Source organism: Manduca sexta, chromosome 6, assembly GCF_014839805.1.
Source record: "Manduca sexta isolate Smith_Timp_Sample1 chromosome 6, JHU_Msex_v1.0, whole genome shotgun sequence".
Taxonomy (NCBI): Eukaryota; Metazoa; Arthropoda; class Insecta; order Lepidoptera; family Sphingidae; genus Manduca; species Manduca sexta.
The window spans coordinates 2,078,310-2,100,820 of NC_051120.1; the positions used below are offsets into that span (position 1 = coordinate 2,078,310).

The window sequence follows — 22,511 nt, forward strand, 5'->3', positions numbered from 1 at the left end:
GCCAAGTGTGTTCCGTCCCATGATGTGATAGGGGGCGAGCCTATCGCCACATCGTGGCTACAAATTCCAGGCTTCGGGCTGATACTGAGCAGAAAAACCCAAATATCACTTTACCTGACCGAGGATTCGATTAGTTGAATAAAACCCAATATCACTTATTCATCCGGAGAATTGAACCCGAGACCTTTGACAGTCGTCCACATAATATCCAACCAAACATAAATAAAACAAAGGCATACATAGCTTATACTTCAATAACTAACTCGTATACATTGACAATTGTTTTTGTACCACCTTCTCAATATTTATAAACAGTCATAATTAACTTTAGGTTTTTTCGTTTCGACCTTTACAATACGCTGTTGTGTCGAAGTATGATAAACTTATGTTCTGTACGTTTTTATACTTATCGTATGTACAGTCGGCCACAAAAGCAGCTGAACAAATTCAAAGTAGTATTGCACACCGGTACCTATTCCGGTAGAATGTTTTGAAACATTTTTTATATTTTTTATATAAACCAACTGCATGTTAATTACCTACATTTTGTAAAAAAGGATTTCTTTTTATAATTATTTCTAAAATTTCACACTTCTACAGGTTAATATAACAAGTTAAAATATACAGATAATATTTTTTTGTGTAAAAACTATTGTTGATACGGATAAAAGTTAAAAGGCGATTTGTTTGAAATTTAGAGACTTTCCCGCCCTCACACCCACCACTACAACTCCTGTAAGCCAGGATCAGAAGTGGCACGCTTATGACACCGAGCGGTGAAGCTCGGCGAGTCTCAGGGAACACTAATTTGCCTTTATCCCGCAACGAAATTAATCAAATAGAAACATAGGAGTTGGAAATATTAATTGTCCACACCCTTAATAGTAAATTTGAAATTTGTTGAGCTTTTGTCGCTGAGTGTACATTTCAATAGGTTAGGATGTATGGCTTTAAAGTCTAGAAAGGTTAGTTTGTAACATATGGCCATTTTAATAAAAAATACAATTTTAATTCTCGATTTAATTCCGAGGAAACACCAATCAAAATACGTTATTTGTAAGCATGCCAAAAAAGTGCTCTGATTGGTAAATTTTTGCGTTGGATTGAAAGCGCCAATTGCTTTATTAAAAACAGTGGTTAGACGACATAAAGCGGTCGCGTAGACATTGCCAACCAGCCTAGAAATACTACTATGAAACAGATGCTAAATTTGCTAGATATTTGGCTACTATCAGTTTACTACCTGGCTGATGGTGTTTTCTAATCGTTAAAAGAAGAATAAGTATAATAGGTTATTTTACTAATTATAATTGATTCAAATAGTAATTTACAATATTATTATCATCAGAAATATTGATCTTTATTAAGATCATTACTTAATACCATATAGTTACATCTCGACATATTATAAAATAAAGTCCTCTTGTATGTCTGTATGTTATCGATTTTCTCAAAATCTACTAAACAGATTTTTATGACATTTGGTATGGAGATAGTTTATAACTTTTATCGTAGGAAAATATATAGCGGGACTTTTATCCTGTAAAACTCTTTCACACGGGCGAAGCCGCGAGCAAAGCAAGTATTAAAAAAACACACAATAGTTTGTCCACAAACTCTTACAGATTTTTTATTTCAAATAACCAAGCCAACATTATTTATTTGACAAAAATTCAACGAACTTTGTCAAATCTAAATTTCACGGTCCACAGTTCAATTTACGTTTCAAGTATAGACATTTAACTTCTAGATAGACTAGTATTTACGCCTAGGGAATTGTAGTACTAAATATGACCTGAATAAATTAAAAAGCCATCACGCGAGGCCTAGGCGAGGTACAAACACATATACTAATAAAAATGTAATAATTATGTGAAAACCAACTGTATGTATAATTTCATTGTTACACCATATTTAGTTATGGAAAAAATAAGATAAATTGTCTGTCTGTTATATGCATATTGAACTCTTGTTAGCTATCATAGATTTGTATCGTTATTTCATACCATATATAAATTGTTTTATTAACAAAATAACTTGTTAACAAACATGAAAATAGATACATACATATTTGAATGAAAAAAAAATTGAATTACAATAATTCTAATTTGCTCGGCATGACGACATGCTTGCTCCTTTTCACACAATATTATCTAGCGAAGTTTAAATTTGAATGCTCAGCCTACCTCTAAAGTGACAAGGCGAGATATAGAAACGTACTAATTCGAATGCCACCCACTTTCAAAAGAAAGCTTTTGAATTAGCATACAATAATTGATATTACTTTTACTGAAACCGTGACGGCACGGTATTGATTGGAATTGTTACGACCGTCGCGAGTCGTAATCGTTTTGCCGCACGAGCCGATACCGTAATAGAATTAGTTTAAAATGGCTATTTTTGTTAATTGGTGTGCGGTATTGAGTGATACGGACGGGGCCCAGTAACCCCCAGCAGTATTTTGTTTTATAGAGGTGATTTGCTGAGATTGGATGTTTACTATTTTTTTTCATTTATTTATTTCTACTTATATTTCATGCTTTGTACTTGTCGAAGTAAATATGCAATAATTTTATTTTTAGCTAAGTACATAGGTATTATAAATAAAAGAACATAGGTATTATAACTTAAAAATTAAAAAGCGAAGATTTATGGTTCCAGTATATTTTAGCAATTACTTAAAACATTTAAGAGTTATGAATGGTATTGCTACTGTTTTGAAAAGGTACAGTCACTAAACAAATTACATGTTATGGCTGAATTCAAAAATAGAATCATCCGAAACATCATAGTGGCGTAAATTTCAAATAGACCGTTATAAAATACCCCCAAACGCTCACCTAAATCCATGCCCACTAACAGTAACTATTAACAACCAAAAAATTGATTACCCGTATAGTTTAATATAGATGGCCGACGAAGTGCTAGAGAAAAATCGGAGCGTTTGGAAATTGGTAACAAAAAATGAATCGGTTGATTGAATTTTATTGATGAAAAGCGTTACGTTTAAAACATAATTACTTGTTCGACTTACATCAATGAAAACAATATGTAGACTTATGTATGACTATACGCATAGAGGCGGCAAATTTGTTTCTTTTTTATTTATTTGAAGGCCAACTGGCTGGTGGTAGGATATATTTTATATCCGCCCGGATAGCGACCGTACACAAGTTATTAAAACCAACCATAGTGGCCCACGTAAGTGTATCGGGTTACGGGATTAGCCTGTGTTTATCCAAAAGGCCGGCAGAATTGTGTCGACTGCTGAGTGTTAATCATCTCTCGTCAATGGCCATTCTATTGGATCTCAATCCCCTTGTCATCAGGTGCAGTGGGATCACTGCCCGTATAAAAAAGGACAAATTTGTAAGTAATCTATATTATGTAGATAGATTGTGTTCCCTATTATTTTTGGAACTATTGGTCAAATTCTGAAAATACTATTGCTAAAGATTTTTTAAGTAAATGTTAAATTTTCAAATAAGTTTTCTTAACAGATTTTTTCTCGTTAATTTGTTTTACATTTTTACACCTGTTTCGAGGACTGCTTTTATCGTCCAAAGCGAAATAAGGTGTTGGTCGTCCGAGAAGTTCAAGATATTGTATATCTATCTTAAAGTATTAATTACACAAAAAATACTAGTTTTAAATAATATTATCCTTGTGTCATAGAGTTTATTCCTAGAAACGGATTTACACGCAAGTGAAACTGCGAGCAAAAGCTAGTCAAACTCCATTAGGAATATAAAATGGCATATCCTTAAAAAGGCAAGAATAAATAATTCACCTTGTATTGTTAAGTTCACCATTAATTATGTAATTATTGAGCAATTTCTCATGACATTATACTCGTACCTGACAATGTAGATCCTTTAAGTTTTTTGTAGATGTGAGGACTTGACTGTTCCCGGTATGTGTGAAATATGCCTAGCATACTTACATGTATTTTTTTTGACACAATAACTTAAATACTGCTTATACTGCAATAGAAAATAGAATTGGCTTGATTTTTTCGACATGGCTGTATCAAGTAAAATTTTTAGATAGATATATCTGAAGTAATTTTTATGTTGCATTAACGTGAAGGAATCCAAAACCCTCTCAATAATAGAGGCCTATGCAGTTGGTGAGCAAAATAAGGCATTTACAGATTTCGATAGATATTCCTTTATTTTTGTGCCGCACTAGGCCAGCGTAGTGGAATCCTAAACACTCTATATGATAGAGCCCTATGATAACGGTAGATAAGCAAGACAAGGCATTTATAGATTTAGATAGATATCCCTTAATTTTTGTGCCGCATTAGCGTGCACCCAATGCTCTTAATGATAGAAGGCTATACTCCAGTAAATCAGTAATACAAGGCATAAAAACAAATTATATAAATAATTATATTTCTTTTTTATTTTGATACTTCATATTAGTTGTGTCGGAGAGGAATAAAGTTTTTCTTTCATTAAATAAAACGCAATAGCGCGCCGAATTATTAATGAGATCAATGAGCAATGGAAGCCATTAAAAACCTAAATAAACGATTGACAAAAAGCATTTAAAAAGTGTCCAAGGAAAATAAACGTACGGCCGGGAGTACATCAGATAGTAGGTGGTTTTAATTGAGCTACACTGGTCTTTCTGATTTATGAGATGGACCCGCCAAAAGTTATTCCCATTTCGCGCCTGGGTTACGTGACATACGGGTTTTGGGAGCGGGCAGAAATGTACTGTGAAATTTTTAAGGTAATTTTGTGTTTTTATGGTGTGCTAAACTTGTATTTGTATTTGTAAATAGATTTGAATTTTAATAATATATTATTTGATGCACGTAAGCGATTTTTTGCTTATTGTAATATGATCTTTCATTAGGTTACTTAAATTATTGTTCTGTAAACTATTGTACATTTTTTTTGATCTTTAAAACAGGAATAAAATAAGAACCTGACAAAGAAATTCATGAACTTTTTTCTTGTTGTAATATCTTCATTACTTAGTATTAGTTTTTCATCACGGCATAATTTCGTAAATCAACAGATTAACGAACAATACTTCGAAAGTTAATGCAACAGAACGAATCCATCTCTGTCAGCGATAATATATGTTAAAATAGTCACCAAAAAATGACTGACAGGTACAAAAAATGTTTGCAACATACTATCATTCCTATATACAAAAAAATAATTCATTCCTTTCAGTACCATTTTTCCGACCAACATGTTCGACAACACGCTCGCCATCCTTTATGCCCGTGTGTCACCCGTCACAGATCCACACAGCCGATACAACAGTGTTACTCCCAACCTCTTTTACAGTTTGTTTTATGTTACATTTTAAATGGTTTAAAATAAAATATTATTACCATCACGATTGAATTTTCATCACTGGCCAGCCTTAGGCGTGATGATCATCAACAGCCTTTGTGATATAATTTTTTGAGATAACAGATTGATTAAACGAGGTTATTTTGTTTTGAAAAACATTACGTGTTAGTTAAATCTGTTGAATAACAAACTCAGGATGTTTGAACACCTTTTCGATATTAAATTATTGGTTTATTGTCTATTGAGTTTATATATTATGTAACCATTTATAATATCCATGTTCGACAAAAATGATACAGATTTCTTCTTCACAAAGAAAATCTCACCCACTACTAATTAAATAAAGAATTTTATTGTTGGAGCAAAAGAAAAAATTAAAAACAAAATCTTACATAACATAAACAATTATTGCATCAACAATGGGCCTCTCATTCGGCTCTATACTGCAAATATAAATCAATTATTGACTTATCATGTTTTTATATAATTAAACGAAAATACAACAATTCATCCCCTGCCTATCCCTCAGACTAATTAAAACAGCTTCGAATGTAAAACAGAAAGGCCTTCCATTCGTCAAATATAAATCGATTGTTGTCTTATTATATTTTTATAAGATAAAAAGACAACAATTTCCTCCTCTGACTATCCCTCACACCCAATCAAAACAGCACCGAATGTAAAACAGAAACATAATAAGCCGTATAATGTGGAAGCTCAAAGAGAAATACTTTAAAATGATAATAAAGTTTCTCTTTTTAGCGACCAGCGCGCCGTGACCCGGCCCGACTCCTGTTTAACACCTGTTTACATGCGGCCGGATTGATTTCAATAAAATTTAAGATGATTTTTTTTTCTAATATTATTTTGGCCATGGTGACCATTCTCAACGGAGCTCAGCCAGGTACGCAGGAGATGTTATATTGCACAATTGTGTGCAGTACACAAGGGCATTCTCAGTTCCTTCTCTCATAATGAACTGAATCCTTCTAGCCGATTTTTTGGCCACGGTGACCAATCTCAACGGAGATCAGCAAAATACGTAGGAGATATTATAGTGCACATTATTCTTTTTTTTCAATACTTCTGCGTGTCAGTTGTGTTAGTGACTGATAGTAATTTCTTTCTTTAAATTAAAGGCAATAGCATTATTAATTATTTTTTAAAAACGGCTTTCACATGTGTCAATCTATAACATATATTGAAGACAGTATACACACGTGAGTTAAGCCTTAAATGACTTTCTTTTATAATTAGGTAGAAAGATTATAGGTGTCCTGTGTTCGAGTCAGGCGACATTTTGAATGAGTATAAATATGTTTGGTTTAGGCGGTTGCCAGGTTCGCCTCTCCCAAAGGCCGCTTTTGTCAACCAGTATGAAGATAGAACAATGACAAAACACCACCTGAAACAAAATTAGGTTATAAACAAATTAATCAAACCTGAACTGTATTGCTAAACAAATAAAACAATTACGAAGATGAAAGGAAAAATGCCAAAGTCCTAAAGCTAAGCGCTTTGTTTTATTTTTGATATTCCCAGATGTTATTTGTTTAGTTTTGATACTTATTATTAATCGTTTATAATGTTGATTTTCTTTTTTTTTCCTTATACGCTTGTACCTAAGCATGTCAGTCTAGAAATTTTCCCGCCCTCACACCCACCACTACAACTCCTGTAAGCCAGGATCAGCAGTGGGACGCTTATGACACCGAGCAGTGAAGCTCGGCGAGTCTCAGGGAAAACTAATTTGTCATTATCCCGCAACGAAATTAATCAAATAGAAAGATAGGGAGGAGTTGGAAATTGGAGTTGGAGTTGGAATGCATGTCAGTCTGTGGCAAGTAAATTATTTTTCTGTCTTTCTTCTAAAAAATTTACGTTTAAATAAAAGGGACGCCATGTAAGCCGCAAGCCTCGCTGGTGTGAAATCAGTACCGTGATAAGGTAACTACCATTCTTTAACCGGGATCCCGCTCGTCGTACGCCTTTCGTATCAATTAAAAACGACGACGCAATCTCTGCTTTAAATTGAAACCATAGACGCTGGCTTTTAACTTGGTTTTGTTTGACAAAGGTCATCGGAGTGTACAGCCTAGTTTGTTTTTTTTTTTTAATGAAATGTAAAATAGGTTTTAGGAAATTTATATTGTAACAAATCTAATTCATTCTAGATAGAAATGATACATCATTGATTTGTAACATTGTGAAAATGTACACTCTTACTAAGTACGAAACATAAAAAGTGAAATAAAGTTACGATTAACTAGCCAAAGGGCTCAACTAAGTGTCATACTAACAAGACAGCTCCTAAACCAATGACCTTTTCATATCGTTCACAGCGCGCGGTATTAGCATATGCAAATTTTATTTTAATTAGCTCTACATTATAAAATGTCTAATAATCATATCAATGTATTTATAAATAAATTAATAACGTTCCGTTTCGGATAATTAATCTATGCGGTTGCACCAACTGTCACGACGCGTCAGTTGCGTGAAACGGAACGTCACAGAGAGCGCTAATCGCGAGATTGGCCCGTACGATACCGAGCCGTCATGGAGAACAAACGTAGGGGAATGGATTAGTTTTTTAATTATACATTATGATAAGTTTTTGTTTTAAGCGCAAAATTAAAAAGAAAATATACTTATAAATACAGGAGAATAACAAAATAAACTTTTTTAAATTGAACGGGGCTTTCTCTTTGGTTAAACAAAGTCTTCCAGACCAGGAACAAATGTAAACAATTTTGAATATAGAACGTTTTTTTTTTTAAATTACCGAACACACCAGAGAGCAATAAACCAGTGCGTACAATTTAAAATATTCGGTACATTTACAAAATTGTAATTTTAAATTTAGAATAAAGGGATCTTATAACTCTTCTGGATTCCCACAGGGAGCGTTGACGGCCAATGATTTAGACCCTGTACGCTCCTTAATTAATACGAGCTGAGAGAACAGTGCCATCCTTTTCTAACCTACGCTTTTATGGCTGTAAACTATCGTCATCTCTTTTACTCCAACAGTAAAATTTACTTTGAAGAATATTGAGACATCTCCCTTTGCGAGTGATTTATGTAATGTCGGCGGGAAATTTTATCGATTTGTTTACTTTTAAAATTAGTACTAACTAAGTCACGTTTACCGATTTATGTTGTTATGCTAATGCGCTATCGATATCACACTTATGTTTTATAGTTTTAAAAGCAAAGGATAAACGCATTGAATTTTAAATGTTTTTCTATGGTTGTTTGTAATCCTTTGTCTATGCCGCTTGTAAGGAGATTTTGTTATGGCCGGTGGTTTTATTATAAATCGGACCGTGTATGAAGGTGTTACATTGCAAAATGAATTGTTAATGTCATGTTGGTTCCTATATACATGTATCTTGAATACAATGATCTGTGCTTTTATTTAAGAAATAAGTTTAGTTTCATCTACGATTGTATAGAACTCTACTGAGCATTTCATGATTTCTAAACTCTAAAATTATACCAGTCCTATATTATAATACATATGAAACTGTATTGTTGCACAACTGAAGAGGGCGAGCTACGTATGAAATAGTAGATCCCTTCTCCTACATTACCATCACAGGAAATTATGTGATCAAATACAATTCTGACAATAGAAAAAAGATAGGCAGTTTGTCGCTTACCGTCAGGAGAGCGGCTCATTATAAAATTAAAATAAAACACCACACACACAGACATACAACATCACGCATTTATCCCCGAAGGGGTATGCAGAGGCGCAACCAGGGCACCCACTTTTCGCCAAGTGTGTTCCGTCCCATGATGAGATAGGGGGCGAGCCTATCGCCATATCGAGCAAAAATTCCAGACTCCGGGCTGATACTGCGCAGAAAAACCCAAATATAACTTTGCCCGACCCGGGACTAGAACCCAGGACCTCAGAGCGCTGTCGCACCGCGCATGCAGTACAACTACGCCACCAAGGCAGTCTTAATAAAACACCAGCCCTATATTATATACTGGTCAATGCTGCACACGGGCCTCCTCTACTGAGAAGTTTAAGGCCTTGGTCTACCACCCTGGCCTAGTGCAGGTTGACAGACTATAGAGGTCCTTCAAATAGAGTACAACGATGTTTGCACAATGTTTTGCCGCAAGAATTAGACGTACAGTGATCCTAAGCCAAACTCTGGCGTACAAGAGTAACATTTTAATATATTTCTATTTTAATATGGTATAAGCATGCTCAATCATCTTATTTGGAAAATCATACCTTTTTTTATCCACTGTTCAAAGACTGATTAACTTAGCTATTTTTTTTTTCATAAATCAAAAGATACAGAAAAATGGTCTGATTCTGACATACACTCATGCAGTTTATACTCGAAGGGGTAGGCAGAGGCCCAGTTGGTGCCCCAACTCACCACCGCGTGTATTCCGTCCTATAACTTGGTAGGAGATTGACCTATCGCCACAGTGAGTAAAAATTCTAAACTCCTTGCTGATACCGAGTAGAAAAACCCAATATGATTCTGTCCAACCTGAATCGCACCCGAGACCTCAGCACTGCAGTCGTACTGTAATACAACTACGCCACCAAGGCAGTATTTTTTTCGAAAATTTAATTGTTAACAATACTTAAGCTATTTCAACCGTCATTTTCCGTAACCCAATCATCAAACATCCAATTGCCTATAAATCAATAATAATATCAGCCCTGTATTATATACTGTCCCATTGTTGGTCACGGGCCTTCTCTACTGCTGAGAGGGATAAGGCCTTAGTCCACCACGCTAGCCTAGTGCGGATTGGTAGAGTTCACACACCCTCGATATTCCTATAGAGAACTTCTCAGTTGTGCAAGTTTCCTCACGATCCTTCACCGTTAAAGCGAACGATAAATTCACAAAGAATACACACATGATATTAGAAAAGTCAGAAGTGTGTGCTCTTGGGATTTGATCCTGCGGACATTCGTCTTGGCAGTCCGTTCCACACCCAACTAGGCTATCGCGGCTTGTATAAATCAAACACTTCCCAAATACCATAGACAAATGACCGATAAGTAATAAAAATCTAAACAACAGCCAGTTTGTTATGAAAAAATAAATGTCATAAATACAAAAATAGCAGTCGGAAGCGAGTTAATAAGCTACTTAGCGTAAGGGCCGACACGCGAGCGCGTTGTGGGCGCCGATCGCGAGCTTTGTGTCCACACGAAGGCTCGACACGCGGCCTGGACGGCGGTTACACTAAAACGTATAACGTAGTACTACTTATAGTGGTACTAGACGTGTTTGTTGACATTGTCGGTTAGGACTATTGTGTTGAAGAATATGTTTGTTACGTTTCTCCTATCACAGTGTGTAGTTTGATATAACAGTGTCTGTCTTGATGGTTTTTTTTTTGCTTGAATGACGAGACGAGCTTGCTATTCGCCTGATGGGAAGTGACACGACATAAACAGTAGAATCATCATCCAACACCTTGAATTACAAAGTATTGTACGGTATTGCACTGCGCTCGTCATCTTGAGACGTCAGATATTAAGTCTTATTAGGTCCAGTAGTTACACTAGCTACAATTTCCTTCAAACCGGAACACAATAGTGATCCTACACACTGCTGCTTGACGGCAGAAATAGACATTTCGGTGGCACCTACCCAGGCGGACTCTCACATATGAGAGACCTACCACCAATGAATATAAAACCGCTTTGCTTATTTCTCCTATTAAGTACTGCGAGCATTGCATTCCGATTTGCAGTAGTAGGTATTCTTGGACATTGATTTCAATGTTTGTAATGCTACTATTAAGGAGAAATCTATGTATTACTAATCGATTCATTTAAGCATTAATTATAGTAAAAATTCATTCTTAAATCTACCGAAAATAAATCATCAATTTCACACAAACCATAAAACACCAGAGACAATACTCCATTAAAAAGCCAGAAACAAAACAAGGCACCTAATAATTCAATGGTAAACAATTAAATATGGAATTGGGGTGGCCATATGTTCCAACCGACGCGCAATATGGCACGGGTCCGGTGCTGTACCGTGACCCCTGGCCAGGTGGGTGCCGTAATCGCTTGATCGCTATTGTTATTTAGATCTTAGGTTGGCAACATTGTTTTTAAAAAAATACCGAGGAATATTTTCGCCGTATAAAAAAAAGAAATATTTTTATTTCTACTCGCCAAATTAATACGGTAATCGCTTCATAATTCGCTCTTAAAAAGTGATTTTTATATCATAAATAAATACGAATAATCTTTTTCATTTGCAGTTATTTTCATTTTGTTTCGTTTCCTGTAATTAAACAGTAGTATCGTTAGTTAGTGATGTTTCGCAGTTGAAGAAAACGTAAAATATTATACTCATGGATATTTCGGCCTTTAAAATTTAATATGACGAAATTTTAAAGGCCGAAATATCCATGATTATTAATTATTTTTACATTTTTCTTTCAACTGCGAGAACTAATCACTAACTAGACGTGAATTTAAATTCTTTACTTGCCAATACTTGTTTAGTTACCCAGATTAAAGCCGAAACAAAATGTATGAAAATGGACCTTGAGCTACCACCTTAACAATTCGTATTATTAAATAATACAAGTGACATTTTAAACTTAGAATGCGGCAATGTATGATTTCAAAAATGGTTCTTTTTTCGAATTCCAAACGGAATATAAAACTCACTCGACCACAAATTACACGTTTGACTATGGTTTTAAAAAGTTTCAAGCAAAAGGTCGTAATTATAACGAGGTGGTGTAATAGCAGGTCAGCTGGTGACCACCAGTTCGTGAGGGACCACCATAAAGTTAGCGCACTATGTTCAACAACATAATCTGATGGTTTTCCTTTATTTTGTTTCCTAATTTTTGTAGCTTGTTGTGTGTAGGCATTGTTAGTAGTTTTACTTTGCAGTGCTAATATTACGTTCATATTTTATTATACTTATAAGCAAAGGTTGTTATATAATAGTTGTCTATGATATATGATATGATGAGAGCATTAAGACCGCCAATTGTGCAAATTGTTGATTAAAGTGTTTATGTTTATAAAAACTAACATTGCAAGCAAAATCACTTCTTCCATTCCGATCCATCGAGCGATTTTCATTGCCTTTCAAAAGCTATAACTTTCATGTATTCTGAGGGAATTTTGACTACATCTTATCCCATAAAACTATTAGAATAGTCAAGCAAAACGTACATTATAATATTCTGCACTTATGACGGTTAATTTTTAGTCTAGAATATTAAATTATTCTAGAATCTACTCAGGTGGTCTTTAATGTTTCCTTCATCTAACACTTATTGAGTCAGTTGCACGCTTTACGTTAGAATATTAATATCAGCCCTTTACGAGCGCTTGAGGGCTATAAAAGATGTTTCGAGAACATCATCACACCTTTTTAATTAAAAAGAATGGGTAGACCATTTTTATATGGTTTTTAATAGATTATTTCTGGAACGTATGCAGTAATAATTCCTATTACCCTTACTAATATTAATGTTAGTTTGTGAAGATGTTTGGTTTGTCAGAAGTGAACGCAGTGAAAGCTGAACGGATTTGGATGAAATTTGTCGCACGAAGAGACCATGTTCCGGATTGTACACAATCCTTTGTATTCAAGAAAAGAGTATAGGAACCATATATTTCTGAAAAGTATAACCACGTAAACTTAGCATTGGTGGCATTTTATAGTTATTACTAATTAAAATAGAAAAATAATTAGACATTTTTTTTTGTATTGCTTTGAATGACGAGACGAGCTTGCCGTTCGCCTGATGGTTAGCGATACGACCGCCCGTAAACAGTAGAAACACCTTGAATTACAAAGTATTGTTTGGTATTCCACTGCGCTCGCATTCTTGAGACATGAGATGTTAAGTCTTATTGTGTCCAGTAGTTACACTGGCTACAATGTCCTTCAAACTGAAACACAATAGTGTCTACACACTGCTGCTTGGCGGCAGAAATAGACATCGCGGTGGTACTTACCCAGGCATACTTTAATTACAATTAAAATTTTAAAATAATTACTATGAGATATTTAGGTTTGAAGTTATATGTTACACTTTAATTTTTCGGTTAAAGATAACGACTAACAAATATAGTGAAGTCTACCAATCTGCACTAGGCTAGCAGGGTGGACTAAGGCCTAATCCCCCTCAGTAGTAAAGAAGGCCCAGCGGTGAGACAGTATATAACACAGGGCTGATATTATTGTTATAAACCAAACATTTAAATCAAGTGACCCAATAGCACCTTTAAAGTCCATAAAAAATATGTTTTCTGTTTATAAATTGCCGTGACGCTTCCCATCAGGCAAGCGACTTGCTCGTCAGTAAAAAAATATTTCAATGTAACTTGTACTAAAAAAGAAATACAATTACTCATTTATAAACGTTATTTATTAATATGTAAATATGTGTAACGGACGGACAGTTCGAATAATTATGTGTTGTAGTAATAATGAGGAGGTGGGAGTTTTGAAAAATTTCTAGTTATTCATTATTAAAGTTTTATATTTTTTTTGTAAGGATTTATATTTTAAGTAAGTATAAATCCTAAATAAAAGTTTTAAATAGAAAGAAGGGTTTTTTTAGATAGATCAATAATATAAACATACAAACATACTATGAATATGTAGTTTAAATAAAATTACGTTGTCCATTATGGCTAACTACTATAATCATGGTTTCTTTAAAATATCATTAAAAAATAGTACATTATCAAGTACCTTTCCCATATTTTATCATGTTTGGCATTTCCGTCTCATTATACAATAGAAAGCAAGCCTATCGTTCCTCAAAAATCCAGTTTTTATATCTATCTCATTTAATTTTTACTTTCCCAAGACCGATCACGAATACACATGCCTGTCAACTTTCAATATGCATTTAACAACTATATCAGCAAGACAATATCACAAAAACTAGACATTTTACAAAACAACTTATTTAACACACTGACCACAATATATTAACATAATTTTATTTATTTAAATGTTAGAATTATTTGTATCATTGCATATTTATTTGTTTTATTTAAATTGACCATATACGTCTCATATGTGTACAATTCACCCTTCCATATAAATTGCCCGTCAATAGATACCATTTAAATGAATAATTATCGTTGTTCTAACTATTCAAATAAATTGGAAACATGTCATTTCCCGTATTGTCAAGCAAAAAAATATGTTTCAAGAAACTGCCATTCAATTTTATATTACACTTCACTGTATATAAATTATTTAGATGTATTGATTAAATAATTTTTTGTTTCATTTTAACTTAGAATTAATCGGACATCATATTTTATATTCTTTAAACTAATAATAGTTTTTTCTATTACTTTTATCGTAACTCGGATCTAAACAAACATATTTTGCAATTAACTGATGACTAAATTAATTTAAAACATACTTAATTGTGTACTTTCTGACACTAGAATCAAACCTACACCTACTCCGCCATCCTACAACCATCCAAGACCTATTAAAAATACTTTAAAATTCAATTTTTCATACAAAATATCTCTTACAATGGTGTGATTATAAGCGATGATAAAAGCACTGCACTCCCGATTAGTGACGTACCGTGGGACGCTATCGATAGATCGACTCGATTGCTCGCGTCGCTATCTGATCCGCCGGCTGAAACAATAAATTTCCTTTGTTTTATAAAAAAGTAAAGTGAAAAGTCATGAGGATTGCGATGTACATCTGGTTAGGTATATTTTACTGACGTAATCTTTAGGTTTAAAGGAATTTTAAAACGTGGTTAAAAATTTATATTTTTGATAGGACATACTTGTGAGGATTCATTGATGAATGATAAAATTGAAATGTGGAAATAAATATACGAATTTTGTCATGTTGAATACTTTGTATAATAATCAAAAATTTTCTTTTATTGTTATCATTAATTATCGTATTAACTGCTCTTCTAACTCCTGGAGATTGTTTTTTGTAACTGTATATTAGATTAGGTCCCAAATCATAATATGTGTTTTTTTTAGTTAATGAGTATTTCGTTAACATAGCTAATTGTTTATTAATTTTTTAAATTCTATTAAATCCAACAAAATAAATCGTGAAAAAACACGAAGAAACAATAAACATATTTAATTTCACAGCTGTTATAAATATCACAATATTTATTTCAAATTACTCTAACAAGAAATGCCATTAAATTATTATTTTTAACAATAAACTAAACACAATAAACTTTAAATCTAAAACAACGCTAATCAATATACCTTTATCGTACGTCATAAACATTCAACTATAAATTTAATTAATCCTATAAATCGATATCGATACGATAGCATCACTATCGGCCATATGCCGTCTCCCACGCGTGGTAATTGGCCAGCTTGGTCATAAAAACTGGCCATATTGTACGGTTTTACGATAGCGAAATTATTAGACACCCTTTTTGAAATCTCTAATGAGTGAGTGTTTTATCCTATCATAGCTTAACTTTTGATTCTAATTAAACTGTGTTATATTAGGCTGTAGAGTTCGCTTGTTTGAACGCGCTAATCTCAGGAACTACTGCACCGATTTTGAATATTTTTCACTAATAGAAAGCCACTTTATTCCTGAATGCTATGCCTATGAAAGCCACTTTATGCTGGCTATTTATCCCGGTAAATCCTTCACGCATGTCGCAAGCAAAAGCATTATATAAATAACAGCTTTTGCCCGCGGCTCCGCCCTCGTTATAAACGGTTTTTCGGGCTAAAGTTTTCCGTTATAAAAGTCACGCTATATATTTTCCCGGGAGCCTATGTTCTTCCCAGGGTCTCAAACTGTCTCTATACCAAACTTTATCCTAATACGTTGGGTAGTTTTTGAGTTTAACACGATCAGGCAGACAGATGCAGCGGGGACTTTGTTTTATAATATATTTTTGTAGAACTTTTTAAGAGGAACAAACCCGTCATACATTATTGTTGCATTTCTTTAACCGTTTATGCAGCGCACGCAACAGAAGCTCTCAAAACTAGTAAATTTTACCCGTTTTTGCAACATGTTTCATTACTGCTCCGCTCTTATTGGGTATAGCGTGATGATATACAGCCTATAGCACTCCACGAACAAAGAGTTATCCAATACAAAAATAATTTTTCAGTGCGAACCGATAGTTCCTGAGATTAGCCATTACTGCTCCGCTCCTATTGGGCATAGCGTGATGATATAGCCTATAGCACTGCACGAACAAAGGGCTATCCAACACAAAAATATTTTTTCAGTTTGAACCGGTAGTTCCTGAGATTAGAGCATTCAAACAAACAAACAAACAAACTCGTCAGCTTTATATAATAGTATAGATTGAAACTTAACCTAAATTCTGACACAATAATTACAAAGTCAGACCGCAATCGTAACCCCATTAATCTTGACAATTATCATCACATGTAACTCTATATGTACTATAATTAAAGGTAACCTTTGAAGTAAACATGGGTTGCAAATGTTATCTAATGAAATATGGTCCTACAGATATAAGAAATTAAATTGAACTTTAGCTGATAACGTCATGGCTTTATGGTTTAAAATAATTTTAATTGCTAGAACTGTAAGGTAGCGATGGTCTAGTAGTGGAATGGCGAGACGACGATCGCAGGTTCAAAACCTAAGGCAATATGGTCAGTTTTTGAATCTACGGTTATATTATATTAATCATCACTCTCTTCAGTGCCAGATTTATATTTTTATGAGTGTAGGCCGTTTTATTTCCGTCGTTCTCTGTAGGTAGGTTTATGCATATGTATATTTCTAAAATACTTAATACTTAATAATTTTCCATTTGTTTGTATTATGAAAGTCACTACAGGTAAATAAACGTATTATTAATTAAATCGAGTGAGCGTCTTCTGAAATCTGCCGCTCCTAAGAGGCTGCCGCCCATAGGCCGCGGTCTATACGGCCTATTTACAAATTCAGGACTGACTCTCTTTAATAGTTATTGATAACCTACGATATATCAATATGTCTGAGACATAAAAAGACTGTCATCATCTTCGCTCATTCTCACTTTCTCTCTTACAAAAATTTAAAATCAATTTATAACTTACTTTCTATTAATGTATTTTAAACTGAATATCGCAGGCTTGAGATTTTCTCATACTTATGACCTATAGACGTTTGTTGCTTCTTTGTAAAGTTTTCTGTTAAACTGTGAAGTGTTGTTGGTTACATGTTTATTAATGCAGTACATGTGTAATTTTACCCTTTACTTATTTAATGTGTAACTGTTTAACTGCCCCAAGCAAACGTGTCTTATCACATCCTCTAACAACTCTAAACATATAAGCAACCCTCTAAACCAATAGCGAGTACCCAGCATCCCTGATCGTTACGCGAGATGTGATTTGTCGCCGCAAGCCACGCCCATCAAGTACGCAGCACTTGTTTTGTTACATCCTGAGGAAATGGGAGATTATTGGACTCTTAAGGGACTAAGATTTGTAAAAATCTAGTTTGTTTTGTGAAGTAAGCAAGCTTAAAAAAATACGAATTAAATAACCTGTTGAAGGCGGTTAAAAAGGATGAAAGAAAGAAAGAAAATTTTTATTATTGCACACAAACAGTATAACATGCACATAGTAACAAAAATAGAATAAAAACATACAATTATAGGATAAGATCTAAGTTAATTTTGTAGAAATATAGTTCATATTTTAATTTGTATTTTTTAAATTCTATAAAGTCTTTTACATTGCTTTACTAAGTAAATGCCCATATTTGTCTTAACCTCTGCTAACATTGTGCCCAATTTTTAATTGTACCAACATTTATTATTATTTGGATTTTTCTACTCAGTATCAGCCCGGAGTCTGGAATTTGTGCCCAATATGGCGATAGGCTCGGCCCCTATCACATCATGGGACGGAACATACTTGGCGAAAAGTGGGTGCCCTAGTTGCGCCTCTGCATACCCTTTCGGGGATAAATGCGTGATGTTATGTATATATGTACCAACATTTATGTTTCGATTTAAAGCATATTATAGTCAATGTAATTATTATCCATTATGAGACTTAAAATCTTATGTCTCAGGAGGACGAGCGCAAAGTTTCACGCAGTACTTTGTCATTCAAAGTATTGTATGGCGCTGTTACAGTTTATGGCGGTCATGTCTTGCCATCAAGTAACCGGCTTAATTATCAAATCATTCAGTTGTACTGGCAAAATAATTTATACTAATCATAATCCTTATTTGCTTCGTCATAGTCGGATAAAAATACAGTCCTTTGCATCAAAGTACCTATTACATAACGCCTTTACAGTTGAATTGAGTAAAAAACTTGTTCCAACTACATTTGTAGCTAGGAACATGTTTCCTCCAAATTTTTTGTCTCCTAAATATTCTGATTTCAGCAACTTTCGTAACGATATTACAGTTTTACGTTAACTACAAATGTCTTTATCAACGCGTTCATCATTGTATTAATTAGAAATCATTGAATAATTTTAGTTAGACGATCCAAGTACTTTGTTAGTTTAAATTATTTCTTCAGATAGTAACAGCTGACCATGAGGCGCTGGGAGGGTGCAAGAGGGTGCACGTGCACCCCCTGTCCATAAGAAATCACAATACAAATAACTGAATACAATAGGAACTATCGACCGCAGAGATTTTATTGTGGTTTAGCATATACAAATACCGTTTATTAAAAAAATACGTTATGTAGTACCTACTGTAGTTGTAGATTCAATTTGCACCTCCCTAAAAATAGTCATGGCGGCACTTATGCAGCTGACGGTGTGTATATAGTCCAACCAGGACAACTGAATGTACTGTCCGCCTTGAAAGTTCCTTGTGCGTCTCCTTGCAGAATTGTGTCTTTATATCATTTGTTCAGTTGGACAGATGTACATCCAAAGGTTGTCTGGAAGAAATCGCTTTTAGGGATATGACCGCCCATTGTGTAACCATGTCTTCTATTTGTTTTCTTCTACGTTTTTCTGTTTTACTGGTTGTGCAATAAAGATTTCTATTATTATGGTCAATTCTCTTTATTTTAAAGGTTTTTTACATATATATTTTTAAAAAAAACATAATAAAATTTATGACCCTCCGATGGCGAAGCTCAAGACCCAGGCCACCGGCGGTTAGGGATTCAAAGATTATTATTATTGTTAAATTAAATGTTTGTTTGTTACAGTGGTCATGCACAAAGATAAGGAGGACATCCACGGACATCGGCGGGAGCATTCCCCGTACGACCACGCGATGCCCGACGGAGAAATGTTCCTGCAGGTTAGTATTCACTAAAATACATTAATTCACGCTTGTCTACGAAGGGTATTCGTTAATGTATCGTTTTTATTGCTATGTTACGAGCTTGTCGTTCGGCTGATGGTAAGCGATACTGCCCATAGGCAGAAACACCATCCAACACCTTACAAAGTATTGTTTGGTATTTCATTGTGCTCGTCATCCTAAGACAGGAGTCGAACTTGCTGTTCGACAAGGCATTTATATCCAAGACCTCAGGCTGCAACAAATTCTAATGAATTCTTCGTTAATTTATTATGTATTTTCCTTTCTCGTGCATGAATTTAAGAAGGATCGGTTTTGTTTTTAACAATAATGCTATCTAAATGTTCACTATAAAATAATTTATACTAATATATAAAGGTGAATAGTTTGTCTCAATGCGGTAATGTCAGAAAGTGCTAAACCGATGATGATTTTTTTCACTAATAGTAGCGTAACTCCTTAGTCCTATAGACTAATACTCTCCTGAAAATATAAAACTGGACTTTTAACCCGAAAAACTTAGTTACACGGGCAGAGTCGCAAGCAAACCCTATTTTTTTATAAAAGTTTCACGGCCACGAGAATACCTTTTTTAATCATTTTGTAACTTTTAAATGAAAGAAATTACTACTAACTCTTAAAACTTCAAGTCGTGTTAATGTAATTTGAAGGTTTGTATCATTGCTCTGTTTAAAACGAGACACTTACTAAGTGAGCAACTTGCTCGTCTCGTTATTATTATAAAAAGAGATAAAACTAGTTTCTGAAGCCGTCAATGATCACTTTAAAAACAGCAGTGATGATAATTAAAAATACAGTTACGTCAACAAGCGTTCCTATTATTAAAAAGGTTATTTTGTTTGTAATTAATTTGGAAATGATCAAGTCTAAAATACCAAATGTCATTTATGGACTGTATTTAATTTTGTAAGCACCGTATTTAAAAACAATGGAGGTGCTCACGGAATAAAAATATACATCAATATATATGTACTACGTACTAGATTTGACGTTCCGAACATTCACTGTGTTCAACTGAATTGAACTGTGATCCATTCAAACTGATTTTGGTATGATGTCAATATAGCTTGTGGGTGTGTACGGAGTGCGCTCATAATATAAAAACGCTAGTCTAAGTGCAACTTGGATGTGAATAAAAAATATTAGTGAAATAAGTAAAATTATTTGTTATTTAAGTGAATAAATAGATTATGACAGTAACATTTTGCCATTTTAGTTTACATTTTGAACAAATAGTATATATGGACGTTCGTGTCTATAGAATATACGTCAATGAAACTATATAAATATTTATTATCTATAAAAGTTAAATACCAATGTATAAATTCACTCATATTTTAAATTATTTGCCAATAAGAATATAATAAAAACAAATTCGTTTTTAAATCGTATAACAGTTAAAAAGTATTAAGCGATGTTCAAACTGCAGTGAGTGTAAAAAGAAAAACACATTTTCGCATGAATAATAATAGTATGGATGTACAGTTAAACGATGAATATATGAATTGTCCGCGTATAAATCAATAGCAACTAGCCAAGCCATAAATAAATGCCTTCTGACTGTACTCGAATGCGTTTTTGAATTGCCGGTTTCCAATGTTCCGTACGATAACCTACAAAAATAAAATTGTGAAATCAAGATTTTCTTATCTTTTTCTGACAAACGTCATATTGATAAAATGACATTTTTTATTGAATAAACAATATTTAGATCAACGAAAAATCCCTTTACAATTTATATAAACTCTATAACAATAAGAAAATTGTGATATTATTACTCATTATTATGATAAAGTTTTGCATCGGCATAACATATTTTATGTAATCTGTCTCAAAAATCTTTGTATGTTTTCTAACTCATAAAAATACCTCATACATCCGTCAATGAACCCTGAACGTCTCAAACAATGTACAACTGCTCCAAAACAATATATCAGCGGCAAAGTAACTCGTTACCTTGTCACCGAAGGGAGCCTTAGTTGCGTCCATATTGAGAAAAAAAAGCCTTATTTTAATTGCATACATGTAATAAACATAATTATATTGGTTTATAATTTTTATGACTTTTTATTTTAGACCCATTTTATTAACGTTACATAATGGATAGGCGCACTAAAATATTGGCTACAAATGTAGGTATTTCTGTGTTTTTGTTCAATTTAAAAATGTTGATAGCTCGCGTAGTGTTTTTGTGACGTTTATGAGTTATTTGACAGAAGATATTATTTCACTGACTTACTATTACAAGGTCCTATGTTATTTTTACTTATGTTGCAAAAATTAAATTAAAATGTTCATGGTAAAAATTAGAAAAGGCATTCATGATGGAACCGTGTTCTCCATCTTTATTTATCTTTCGGGATTATTGGAAATTTTAATACAGAAAGAATTTATAATTCATAAAAATCGTGTGATATAATAAATTCAATTTGCATATCAAAAATAACATAGAACCTTGTAATAGTGAGCCAGCAATATTATATACATATTATCCCTGTATACAATAAAACTTATGTTTAATTCATCTATTACGACACTGTATTTTGATTCATATAAAAAATAACAAAAACAAACATAAAATAATTTAACATAGCAGCTATATACAGATTACCAATTTTGGAATCAGCTAGCCTATCGCCATATCAATCCCAGACTCTGGGAATATATTGCGCAGAAAATCTCAAGTCATCATCTTGTAATAAGCAGTTGTCCTTGTGTTCCAGGCACTCAACGGTTTCCTGATGATCCTCACGTGCGAGGGTGAAGTGTTCTTCGCCACGCACTCCATCGAGGAGCTACTTAGGCTTCCATCAGGTAAGTAAGACTTCTTATATTCACAACTGGTCTACGGATCTTCGTGTCTCAGTTCAAAACGTTCCAACACTTACCAGT

At 33.8% G+C, this 22,511-nt stretch overlaps 1 protein-coding gene across 1 annotated transcript in view; it reads left to right on the forward strand.

The window, feature by feature from the left end:
* Nucleotides 1–22,433, forward strand: part of LOC119193770 — a gene marked incomplete at its 5' end in the record, with an annotated part of 47,520 nt that extends 25,087 nt beyond the window's left edge. Inside the window, 2 exon segments of the mRNA XM_037447461.1 lie at nucleotides 19,501–19,595; nucleotides 22,343–22,433. Of these exon segments, the coding sequence (XP_037303358.1) occupies nucleotides 19,501–19,595; nucleotides 22,343–22,361 (114 nt within the window).
* Between the last annotated feature and the right edge of the window lie 78 nt (nucleotides 22,434–22,511).